Here is a 12,769-nt window from a genome sequence, read left to right on the forward strand (position 1 = left end):
TGTCCATAACTGTGGACTTTACCCTCAATTATTCTACAGTGCCTCACAGTTTCATTAAATTACTTCACTGAACACGGTTTAGATGCACAACATACATTTTTACTGACCCACAAAGGAGTGCATTTGATCCTTTTCTCAAATGTTACACAAAAATATTTTCAAATTAAGTTTGCTTTAGTACTGACTGTATACAGATTTTATTTTTTTAATTTGTTGCAGAAGCAGCTTATCCATAAAGCAGCAGGAGCAGTCTGCTTTCTCTGTGGAAATGCACAGTGCATTCAAACTGTTCTATTTTCATTGTCAACCAGCTTGTTGATGGTGTCAACTACTGCACTAATCAGTTTACTCTTGGCACTTTTTCAAGCTGGCATTTTATACCAAGGAATAACTTTTCAAATGTTATGCTTTTTGAAGATGAGGGAAAATAATTTTCTTTGAAAAGACTGTTCTCTCAGTTGTTTTAGACATAGTTAAGAATTCTGCTCCTGCATTAAATCTATGAATCTGTGCAGAGGCTACAATATAGTATGCAAGCGGCAGACGGCATTGCCAGCATTTATACCTGTGCAGGCTGCATCGATGGTGACGTGCAAGTCAGGTTACAGTGCAGGGTTTCAGAATCCACTGTAATGCTGAATGTTAACTTATCTGCTAGGAAAACTTGGGTCCTAGTATTCATGTGGATCTTACTTTTCCATGTACCACCTACCTAAATGCTGTGGCTGACCAAGCACACCAATCTATAGAAGCGGCCTACCTCAGCAGGTTAATGCACCCTGCCACACGTCAGCAACTGCACAGGGAACCAATCAAAGAGCCCAAGGGACGGATTTGGCCACCAGACTCCAAAGCATAAATTGAAACTGCAGTTGCTACAGATTTCAGATGCTACACCTCACAAAAACGTACAGGAGAATCACCACTGGTTGTGTCTGCACAGGTCCCTTCTACAATTTCGAGTGTGTCCAAAAGCATTTGGTTCCATAATCCCAGGTAGCCACCGCCAGCCCCCCAGTCAGACTTTCATCTCTTCACGATGCAACCACATCAGAAGCCATCCGTGACATTTAGCTGTAAAGTGCTTGAAATGCAGCTACAGTAAACACAAAGTATAAAACACACCAATAACCACACGAAACAGAGGTAGGACGTTTTATAGCGCTGCTTGGCATTTTAATTAATGTAATTAAATAAAAATGCAATGAAAAATGAACAAGAACTAGAAATCTTTAGGCCACACACATGGAATTTGGAATTAACAATCCTCCCACATCCACCCTCAGTTTTTATTGTCCAGTTTTCATTTTCCTTCCTGCCTGCTCACAGACACACTTGGTGAGCCAAGTTGCATTCAGTAAACTTGGCGGTATTTTAGAGTGAGCACTGTATCATAAACCAGCAGTGGATCAGGCTCTGGTAGGCTTGTTTTTCTGCAAATTATTTTTGGTTGACAGCTATGGAACAGCAATGGAGGATGTAGGCCGGTTTAACGCAAATATCAAAAGCTTCCATAAAAGGTCATAAAAGGCCACATGCCTTAAAGCTCTTGAACAAGACTGTATTTAACAAAACAAACAAACAAAAAAAAAACTTTACTCTAATGCCAGATAAGTCTATCTTGTTAACCATATATGGGTCCATGGGGTAAAATATAAAATAAATTAAAATAAAATAATAAAAGGTCTCATCACACTGGTGCCGATCAAAACCGTGATACCATAGAAAAATAACGTCCAACTTATGCCTTACACTTCAAATATATCAGCATGGTCTTGTCAGTAAGTAGGTGCACTGCTCCTCCCATACAGCAGGTAAAGGCAAGGCTTTAGTGTCATTCAGTCCTTTCTTCCTCTGGTTTTCTGAAAGAACACTGGAGAAAGAAATCTTTCCTTCTTTCATCTGAACCCAGTAAATCACAGTAAAAGGAACCCTCCAAAAAAAAAAAACAAAAAAAAAACCATGCCATCTCCTTAAACAGCCAGAATGACTCCACCTAAAAGAAAAATGAAACAATTAAAATCTGATTTTAAAAAGTACTTTAAACCATCTCCTATGTGCCTATGCGGGTTCTCTCCACATACTTAGGTTAGGTAATTAGGTGATTCTAGACTGGCAGTAGGTTTGAATGTGAGCATGAATGGCCTTCCTATATCTGCTGTCTCAGTGATGTACCCCGCCTCTCCATTTTTACATTACATTTTTGCTGTTGATGGTTGAATTATTTCACAGTACAGTAAAAACTTTGTGAATAAAATATAGTGACAGGTAACTTAGGCCACTTACTTGTGTACAGTCACAGAGGTGTTTCTCTCTTGTGTAAGGCTACACTGGTGGGACCCTCAAACTGCAGTTTGATGGCCCGTTTGAGATTAAGCTGTGGGTCTGTGGTTGTCATAGTGACCATTACATCATCTGGTAAGGCACTACAAGGTGGGATGGGGGTAAAACTGTAGCAAACAGGTGACAAAATGTTCTTCTGGGGTTTAGCATCCCAAGCCTCCTCTTGAAGTGGGCTCTGAAGCCTATACGGGTATCCGAGAGGAGGGCTCTCTCGGTTTTTAGCACCTAGGGGTTGGTCCTGCCCTGGCATTATCCCCAGTGAAGCCATTACTGAGTTCCATTTACCGCCTGTGTAAGTAGTCCTGTCTGCTTTTATTAAATCTGAGCTTTGTTTGCTTATTTTGTCATGATATTCAAGTCCAGATGACAGGCCTTTCTGAGGCAGTTCGTAATTGTGCACCATGGCAGTGACTGTGCATACAGTAGGGGGCGGGCTACCTTTGGGCTGTCTCTTGTGTAGACTGCCCATGCCTGAGCTCCCTGGTGGAGGGAGAGTGGAATTACGGCTACGACTGCGGGGCAGTGAGTGCTGTTGGATCTGTTGTATAAAGCTGAGGCTGTCAGCTGGCACTGTCTGCACCGTGGCCAGTGAGTGGCAGGTAGATGAGGTCTGGGAGCTCTGCATGGAGTGGAATCGTTCTGCAGTGGAGCCTGGAGATGAAACTGAAGACGAGGAGGTTGCAGCATTTACTTCACCCCCATTACTTTCTAAGATTCCTAAAGACGGGATCACAATGGATTTTGAAGGGGATACAGTACTAGAGTTAGGCAACACACCTAGATATGGCTTGGCTCCATAGCTCTCCAACAGCCTGACAATGTTAAAATGTCCATGTTTCCCTGCCACTTTGACTGGACTGCGGCCATATTTATCAATGTGATTGGGATCTGCCCCTCTTTCAAGAAGCATTGCAACAATGTTGGTGTGTCCCTCCTGGGCAGCAATGCTCAGAGCTGTCGCCCCCTGATGGCAAGCAAGGTTTATATTGATGCCACTGGCTTCTAAGAGACGATACCCTACCTTGGCATGTCCTGTCCAAGCCACTGAATGTATTGGTGGTCTCCCCTCTGCATCTTGTGCATTGGGGTTTGCCCCGTGTTTTGAAAGTAGATCTACAATCTCTACACATCCTTGCCAGGAAGCCACATGGAGCGCTGTGCGGCCCTCAGAATCTCGCGACTCCAAAGGAACACCCCCTTTCTCTATTAGGAGAGTAGCCATATCAAGGCGACCCTCCAATACTAGGATGTAGAGCAAGGGACGTCCCTCTGCATCCCGGACATCAGTATCAGCTCCTCGCTTCATTAGCAGTTCTGCAACATCAGCATGGCCCTCCAGGAGGGCAGCACTCAAGGCAGAATGCCCATCATAGGCCCTGTGGTCAATGGGAGACCGTCTGTCCAACAGTAGTTTAACAGTGCTCCAGTGGCCTTCTTGGGCAGCCAGTATAAGAGGGGTGCGTCCCTCAATGTCCATCTCTCCAACACGTGCCATGCTGCCTTGTTCTGTCAAAACAGCACAAATAGCACGATGGCCTTCACACGCAGCAGCGTGCAGTGGAGTCCAGCCAAGGTCATCTTTGTGGTTCTCATCCAGGCCTCGGTCCAACAAAGTGCGGACAACGTCTATGCTCCCTCTTGCTGCTGCTAGACATAGTGCCGTCCTGCCTTCACAATCAATGGCATCCACAGCTGCTCCCCAGAAAAGCAGCCGTGACACCGTCTTCATGTGTCCCATTGCTGCAGCTGCCAATAGGGGAGTAACAGCAGCCGCAGCAGTGACGCTGCCATCAGGTCCAGCAGTTTCATCTACATCAGCACCCGCTTCCAACAAAAGCTCAACTACATCTTCATGACCCTCATAGGATGCAAGAAGAAGTGGTGTCATTCCATCATGGTCTCTGTGCCCCGGATCTGCTCCACGCTCCAGTAACAGACTTGCTACCTCACCAAAACCTTTGACCCCTGCAGCTGTAGATACACAGAGGGCTGCAACTGACAGAGCAGTGCGCCCATCTCCATCAGCTAAGTCTACTCGTGCATTGTGGTCCAACAATATCACAACTGTTTCGTGATGTCCCATATAGGCAGCAGCAATAAGTGGCGTGCGGCCCTTGCTATCAGCTTTGTCAACTTGTGCCCCATAGTCCAATAGCGTGAGGACAACTTCCTCATGACCTCCCCATGCAGCAGCTCTAAGAGCAGTCCGGCCCTCACTGTCACATCCATCTACATCTGCTCCTGCATCCAGTAGCAGTCGAACAGCCTCACTGTGTCCACCCCAAGCTGCAGCGCGCAACGCTGTCCATCCTTCATTGTCAACATGCTCCATCATCTGTACTGAAGATTTTGGGTCCTGACTCTTGGCCCATTCCAGTAACACAGACAATACTTTGACATGACCCTGCCTGGAGGCCAAAGTCAGTGGTGTTTGACCCTGATGATCACTGATCAATGGATCAGACCCACGTGTGAGAAGAAGATTAGCTAAATTCGCAGAACCCTCATGGGCTGCACTAGCAAGCAGAGTCTGTCCATCTGTAGAACCAAGCTGGTTTACAGAGATCCGACTGTCTAGTAGTTTCTTTATATACACCTCCCTTTCAAGTCCCTGTTGCAAATTAGTTCCTGCTTCACCCAAACAATGCATTGCATCACTTGGCTCTGCTCCAGAAAAAAAGGCTGGAGAAACAAGTCCACTTCTCATTAACAACTGAGCAACATCCTGACTCACTGAAACAGGAAGCTGAGCTAAGGATGTTGCAAGTGTTCTACTGCAGGTGGGATTAAAAGTACGTACACCCGCCCACAGCATCCACAGTGCCAAAAATGCGGGTTTATCTTTATGGTGACCTGAGCAAATTAAGTGTGTGGCTAGCTGGCAAGTTTCCTCAATGTTCAGGTTGGGTCCCTGTAGAGTCAGAGATGTGGCGAGCATGCTATGACCTTCTGTTCTGCTGCACAGATATTTCTGTGTGCAGTACTTAACATCTGTCAGCCACTCTGTAAAGCTTGCATGAAAAAGTATTTTGGTGCCCCCAGGGCCATTGATCAAGAGAGGAGAGAGGGTTTTGAGTTTGCTCTCGAAGTCCTGAAGGCTTGATAAGGTGTCCTGAGTCCACACTGCTGTGAATAGCTGCTGGGGTGTGAGGGGCCTCGGCGCAGCCAAGATGACACTGAGGAGAGGCCTGACATAGCTGAAGAGCCCTCGGGGGAACAGTCTCTGGCACAGCCACAGGTAGAGTCCGTTGAGGGTCCCGGGGATGTCCCGGATCTCTCGCAGACCCACCAGTGCAGCTGCCACACCATCCAGAACACGCTCAAGAAAGAGAAAGCAGCCGCCACTTTTGATGTGCAGAAGATTCAGCATGTCAGCTGTGTCAGGGGTGAGCTGACGGCGAAGTGCTGCTTCTTCATCCAGCCGAGAGAGGATGTACTGCTGCACGTCACGGACTGCCGGAGGCTTCCGCAGATCATCCAGACAGAGTTTACGAAAACCTGCAACACAGATGGGAACAAGCAGAGCCTTTAATGATTCACCATTACAAAGTATTACATTCTAAAATAAAATGTAGACATTGTGATTGGTGGGTGCATGAACAAAGGCATGTTATGATATCCACTAATTTTGTGGATAACTAAAAGCTAGGTAGCACCTATATAGAAATTTAGAAAATTGTTTTTTGGATACTGTATTGCAGTCAACAGCAAGTTAAACTACTTGATCAGTGTTCCTTTGTGTTTTTAGATAAGAAAATAGTGATTTCACCACACAATCATGGTCCTCCCCAATTTGACCCACAAGTCATCTTGTGTTCATGTCATAATATCTTGCAACATCCATTAAAATGAGTGTATACACATACTTGAGAACTTCTTGCACAGGGCTTTGTTGTGTCGGCGGACTGAGCAGACGAGCAGCAGCCAGCTGGGCAGCCGGTCATGATTGGAGGCCAAAAGCTCTGCAATCGAGCCACTTGTCCCAGCTCCGTAACCTGGCCCGTATTCTACATCCAGGGAGTCCACAACTACCATCAGAGTCTGGGCAGGAGGAGGAAGGTCCAACAGGGGTTCCAACACTGCTCTAAGGACATGCAAGAAAGAGGCGGACACACAGTGGAAGATATTACATTTAAGACAATGTAATAACAGCAGGACTCGTGGGTTGATGAGGGAGTTGAAAATGAAAAGTAACATTGTGAGCACTCTTATGCCAACATAGCAGATTTGACCTTTTGCACATTGTCAGTGTGAAACTGTTGGGAATGACAGGCAACTAGTTTGCAATGACTTCAGGCATCTTCATTTAAAGTGTGGACATTTTTTTTTTCATTTTATGAAGTAAAAAAATTTGCATATGTTCAATCTTCATTAGTGGGCAGGCTTTCAGAGCCAGTCCGTGTGCAAGCAGACAACCAAGCTACTTGTATCAGCTGCCTCTACAGTAAAATTAAAGCTGACATAAGCTTGCACTTTTTCTTTTTTTTTTTTTATACATTAACTGTTTAACAGAGACCTGAAACTGTAATCAGAACCAATCATCAATAACTTTTCTTCCCCCACTTTCATTATACACCGGAACAAAGTGTAAAATCATAAAACAATTACAAACTTGGCAAAAATCAAAATAACGGCATCCCTGCCCTTTAATCACCAGAGTCAGCACCCACGTGCTGCTGTGGTGACTCAGGTTAATGGAACATCTGAAATTTTCAGCTCCACCCTGATCGCTCGCTCTCTCTCTATGTCAAACTTGCAATTCTTGTCACATAATAATAATTATGGGTAAAACGCTGCACTTTTGACCCCGAGGTCCAATCACAGGGGAGCAAGGAAAAAAAAAAAAAACGCAGGGTACAGGTCAGTGGCAGTTGTTGAGTATTGTAGCAAACAAAACATCTGACCTGGAAAAAAAAAGTGACGCCTCTAAAGTGATTGCTAGCAATCCAAAGTGTTTTCAGAACAGCTTTTAAGATTTTCAGCTGGCAAAAAAAAAGAAAGAAACAACCCCTTATCCTGCAACAAACACAGGGCGTGTGTTTGTATGTGAGCTGTCATTAGTGTTAATGTCTGTGTTTAAAAATGACCATGAGGTCCAGGCACTGTTAGAGGCCAAACAGGGTTTCGTCCACACTTTGTTCTCGCTTATTCAGCATTATAAGAGGACGTGTTACTACCATAAAAGAAATTGCTTTCTAACGCGTAAATAGAGCTTTTACATTAATACAAGCATTCAAATATCAGTGGGTGCACACAGAAATTCAGATGCTCGGTGAACTAACCAACCAGAATTTAAAATGAGAGCCTAAAGTAAGCAGGGTCACTAACTGCTCACACTCAGAGGTCAAGAATAAAACAACAGCCTCTGGATTCACATATTTATAAGGAGTGGGAGAAGAAATTTAAATACACACACAAAAAAAAATTAGTCATCTGTATAATGATTAGGCACACAACAATTATGCCATGTGTGGATGAGCTACTGAAGCAAAGGTTGAAACAAAGGGCAACAACTGCAATGCCTTGAGGTCACACTAATATTTCCAGAGTTGGCCTTAATGAGTGAATCATATCATCATTACCTTAACCACAGAACAGCCTCAACTTTTACGATTGTGCATATCACACAGTTAAAAGTAAAGCGACACCCTGCCCTGAGTGACGGATTCATCTGGGTTACAACAAGCTTATCACCACTGCGTGCTTTAGTCATCTGATTAAACCAACACTCCCTCAGCCGGCTAACCCACAGATCTGAGGAGGAGGAAGTGCAATTAACATTTTATTACCATTTTAAGGTTTTTGCTTCATTCAGGTGACAAAGTTATGTGGCATGTCTGTGGGTGATCTTGTCAAATAAAACCTGAAGTAATGAAAGGCTGCCTCAGTTAGACAAAGGCATAATTTTTATGACATACTTTTAATATATGTTCTTATACATCTAGTACATTGTAGCAAACACCACATGCATTTTAAAGTAAAATGTGCTGAATTTACTTGAACTGATATGAAAGACATTCAGCACAATGTAATGGCTCGCTACTGAGCTGAGCCTGAAGTAAAGCTCACTTTAAAAAACCGTCAGTACAAGTCGCCCATTTGCCCTGCTGTGACCTGTCATTACTGCTGTCGCAGGAAATCCAGCAGCAGTTTGTAGCACTTTGTCATAAGCTTACGTGTCTCCCGAGGAGCTAGCACGGCCACGAGTGTCCAATGACTGAGTGACCTGTCAGCCCATATGCCTGAATTGATACATTTTCTCATCTTGGCACTTGTGTTAGCGTGAACACAAAAAGAACAAGACCTAATTCTCTCTGGAACAAGATGAACTATTGAACAGTTATTTCTATAACTCTGATTTAAATTAATACAAGAGACCAATTAATTAAACTTTAACCCCTCAAAGTTCCAGACAGAGGGAGCAGCACTGCATACACATGCTCTTTCGCTGCCAATTCAAAGCCACGTTTCTTCAATTTGCCCATGGGTGTCCTCACACAGTGGAGCTTCACCCGCAGCCACTTTCTCTCAAAAGATCTCCCGACACAAGCAGCTGCTGGCTGTGAGCCAGTCTGAGAGGAATGTGGAATTCAGCTCAGTACTTCACACCAGAGGCGAGCAAACAGAGGAGGAGTGGAGAAGAGCTCGGACTCATTGCAAAGTAAACACACCGGGAAAGTCCTGAAGAGTGACCTCGCTGACTGGTGCTGAGACGGTCACCGGGGAGATGGAGGCATTTTTCACCTCTTTGTTCTCCCCCCCAAGTCCCCCCCCCCGTCTCCGAAAGGATGTTATGTTGTAAATAACACTGCAGCGTTCATTCACTGGAGGCCCATTGTGTGTTGTGAATGGGCGGCATTATGAGAGGAGACATAAATATAAGACAAGGAAGAATGGCTGCTGCACACTTTCCTGCGACAGTCCTGGCTTCTGTTTACTGTTCGCTTGCAGCTTTCACATTACAGGCTTTGCGGCAGTTACTGCCTGCTGACAGTCTAAACACCTGCAGAAAAATCACTTATTTAGACAAAAATAAAGCAACCTTTAAGCTCTGCTGTATTACTCTCCCACAACATGAACAGCCGCTCACACTTTACTATTTTTCTTTTCAGAACGAGGAGGCTTCATTGTTTACACGCAACACTTTATTACTTTATTCAGCAGCCATAATTGAATTCATGTTTAGTTACATTCAGTGGGAGTGTACCATGATTTAAGACAGTGCTCTCTCAGAAGACGACCAGAGGGGCACTTGTGTTTTCAGACTGAGTGATCTTAAGCGGATCACATGAACAGCTGCATGGCGTGGAAGGCCATGGAGCTTTTCCAACTCTGTTAACACTGGAAAACCCATTTATTCAACCCAAGTAAACAGTGAACGAAAGGAAAACTTTAAAACTGGTCCCAAACAAGACGGAACTACAGTCTCCGGCTCTGAGCCGCGTTTGTGACACATTCCACAACACCTACCTGTGAAACTCCAAATTACAGGAACTCTCTAACAAATGCCGAATATGATGTTTAGCTGAAGGACTTGTTGACAATTTTAATTATTTAAGACAATGAGCTTCGTACTGCAGCGCAAACTACAAAATTACAGAATTGTTCACACAAGATTTACTACTTTGATCCTTCAAGTTTATGTCCACCGCAAAATAAATCTTTCCAGATTTGAGAACATTTAGATCGTCTACCACAAAATAAATAAAAGATAAAATGATTTAAACGTCATCATGTTAACTAAACAAAACGGGTCATCAGCAGGTCGACAGTAAACAGATAACAGCATCCTAAGTAGGGGTTGCAATGTCACAGCTATAAAGTTACAACTAAATGCTCAAACGGCTCCCTCGTACATCAGCACTCACTTGCAGTGCGGTTTCCATCAGGCTGTTTTCATGGATTTTGGAATCTGATAAACCGCTTTTCCTACGCAGCTGGAACTTTGCTCATGCTTCATCAACAATGTCCACCATTTAACAGACCCACATAAATTCTGCGGTGATGAGCTGGGGGGGCATGAGCCATACCCTTGAACAGAGCACATACACGCTGAGCCACCTGGATTGGCTTCATGCTCGCTACAGTACCTTTTGGCAACTTTCCTTTCCCTTTCATTTAGAAGAGAGTTAACGGGAAATTTCCCACAAATGTCTTTCAACAAAATTTAACTCTAAAAATGTAATCAAACATTGAGTTTTTGGAGGACACTAAAACAAAACTCGTACAAACTCTTGAAGGTCTCATTGGGGTCCTTTTGGCACATGAGGGGCTCCAGAACAGAGGATACAGATGGGCTGTTGAGAACTCTTCGTACCCAGGAGAGAGGAGAGGAGAAGCCCTCAGCTTCCACCAGGCCCAGGATGAACTCCACAGCACTGTACTCCTCTGGTCCTCCTCTGGCAGAAGTGGGATGCAAAGGCAACGCTGGTGCCAACCCGCTGGCCAGCCCTGCCTTTGAAGTGGGACACACGACCTCAGTGCAGAGGGCAGTCTTCCCGGCACCGGGGGCCCCCAGTTACCAGGACCCCTGGTGCTTGCTTGGGCCCCGAGCGGGCGTCCAGGCAGCGACGCAGCTTGTCCAAGGGCCCATTCCCGGCAATAAAAGCGACGGCCCTGGAGCAAGCTGGAGCTGCTGGCAAAACCACTGCTACTCATTTGTTCCTGGGGGTCTGACTCCAGGGGACAACTTAGTGCTCTGAATGTCACATCCCATGCTCAGTGAGTAATTACTCTTGCTTTGGGTAGAGCTGCAGCTGATGTGGTGACAGCTCTGGGCAATGACTGGATATTTCTTTAGCCTGTCAGTTCCTGAAAGTGTTGCATCAGGCGATTATTATCGCTAGCTGTCTTTCTCCTGTAGGTCTGGAGGTGTTAAAGGCTGGCAAGAAAAGGTAGTCAGAAAAAGTAAAATCAGCTAAAGGTGCGTCTCTTCATTTTCTCTCTCTTTGCCTTGATCTTTGTGTCGCCGAGTCTGAAACGCCATGGTTACCCACGTTCACCATGCTTCTCCTGGGGGATCACAGAGCCGCTCTGTCAGATATCAGAAAGAGGGAGAAGGAAATGAGGAATGAGTCAATGACAACATGTTTCTCACTGTTTTAATGGCATGTATCTCACCCCTCCCCTGTCTGAGTCGCCCGCCACGTTCCAATTACAGCTTCTCTCAGTTTCGGTCCTGCTTCTTTCTCAAGAATCGACCCAAAACTGCACCTCTAGCATGAAATTTCCTTTTTCCTTTCTCACACCCACGGCTCTTTGCCTTCCCTGCGTTCATGCCTCAACCTCTCTCTCCTCTCTTTCTCTCTCATGCCTTCCGGTTTTTCTTGTTTTGTTTTTTTTTTTCCCCCTTTTGTCTCCACCCTCCTTTGGCGTTTCACAGCATATCCAGGCATGCACAGGAGAGCTCCAAGGTAGAGGAGTGGTGAGGGGGAGGACTCGTGGTTGTGAGCCACTCTACAGCTGACAGGTGGGAGGAGTTACCTGGGGTCGAGGTTCAATCACAGGACAATTCGTCAGCTGTAGGTACCGTAACCCTGCAAAGTCAGAATACAGCACCGACGTTCTGTGTCAAGAAGTTTAGTCTTCTGGAAGTGCCGCTGACATCAAAGCACGAGCTTTGAATTTCATTTTCTTTTGTTCCGACTTACTTTGAGATGATTAATTAGTCATAAATCATTTACTAAGCAAGAATGCCAGCAATATAATATACATCCACTTTATATCATTATAAAATGAATATGTTTGATCTCTTGACTGCTGCTCTTGAGTCTAGACAAAAAATAAATCAGTAATTTAACAGCTCGCTCACTGGGAAAACATGATGAAACATTCTTTATTTTCTTTCATTTATAGAAGCGTTTCAGCAATAACACAAATCACAACAACTACCCTTTAACAATGCTCTCTTTGACTTCCACTTTATGGATTAAAATATGGTTTTAATTTTTCAAAATATGATGATGGCACATGGAAGATGTAAGTCCACTGAACCTTTATGAATTATTACAGCTTTAGAAACTCACTTTTCCTACCTGTGTTTTCATTAAAGAGGGGCGACATCTTCTTTGGTCAAGCACACTCTGGCATTTCACCCTGCATAAAAAATAAATAAATAAGATCAGCAAATAAGGTATTTAAGTTTCTATTTTGTGGCAACAATCACCATGGAGAAACCCGGCCGTTTTTCATAGATCAACTAAAAAGCCAAGCTCTTCCGATGCATTTGTGCACTGGACAACGTTCAGAGGAAACCCAAGACTGTGCTTTCAACACGCTGGCAGAGAAATTTGTTTAGTCTTCTTGACCTTCTGGCCTTGCTGTGGGGAGAAAAACCCAAAATCAAATCAACATGCGGGAGGAACCTTTTCTGTGTAATTACAGTTGCTGGAACTTTGAGTATAAAACACTTTTAAACACATAAAAG

The 12,769-nt window shown here is 44.5% G+C and overlaps 1 protein-coding gene across 3 annotated transcripts; it reads right to left on the bottom strand.

Annotated features, from left to right (window-relative positions):
* Positions 1-1,219: 1,219 nt before the first annotated feature.
* On the bottom strand, positions 1,220-12,441 carry ankrd50l (ankyrin repeat domain 50-like). 3 transcript variants are annotated; one of them, XM_030757373.1, is made up of 6 exons: positions 12,378-12,431; positions 11,827-11,879; positions 10,575-11,376; positions 6,210-6,427; positions 2,287-5,841; positions 1,220-1,996 (listed from the first exon to the last, which is right to left on the bottom strand). In XM_030757373.1, exons 3-5 carry the CDS (start codon positions 10,607-10,609, stop codon positions 2,297-2,299), a joined length of 3,798 nt encoding a protein of 1,265 aa, XP_030613233.1. In that variant the 5' UTR covers positions 10,610-11,376; positions 11,827-11,879; positions 12,378-12,431; the 3' UTR covers positions 1,220-1,996; positions 2,287-2,296. The 3 variants fall into 3 exon arrangements, with proteins under 3 accessions (XP_030613233.1, XP_030613231.1, XP_030613232.1); XM_030757371.1 differs by lacking the exon at positions 11,827-11,879 and having other exon boundaries at positions 12,378-12,441; XM_030757372.1 differs by lacking the exons at positions 11,827-11,879; positions 12,378-12,431 and adding an exon at positions 11,464-11,700.
* Positions 12,442-12,769: the final 328 nt, after the last annotated feature.

Source organism: Archocentrus centrarchus, chromosome 21 (genome assembly GCF_007364275.1).
Source record: "Archocentrus centrarchus isolate MPI-CPG fArcCen1 chromosome 21, fArcCen1, whole genome shotgun sequence".
Classification (NCBI taxonomy): Eukaryota; Metazoa; Chordata; class Actinopteri; order Cichliformes; family Cichlidae; genus Archocentrus; species Archocentrus centrarchus.

Bases quoted from the DNA above. Each gene is read 5' to 3' on its own strand.
- ankrd50l (XM_030757371.1), bottom strand. From the start codon at position 10,609: ATGTGCCAAAAGGACCCCAATGAGACCTTCAAGAG. The intron at 6,428-10,574 runs TTTGTACGAGTT...GCATGTCCTTAG, and splicing joins CCCAATGAGACCTTCAAGAG to AGCAGTGTTGGAACCCCTGT. The intron at 5,842-6,209 runs GTATGTGTATAC...TCTGTGTTGCAG, and splicing joins CCTGTGCAAGAAGTTCTCAA to GTTTTCGTAAACTCTGTCTG.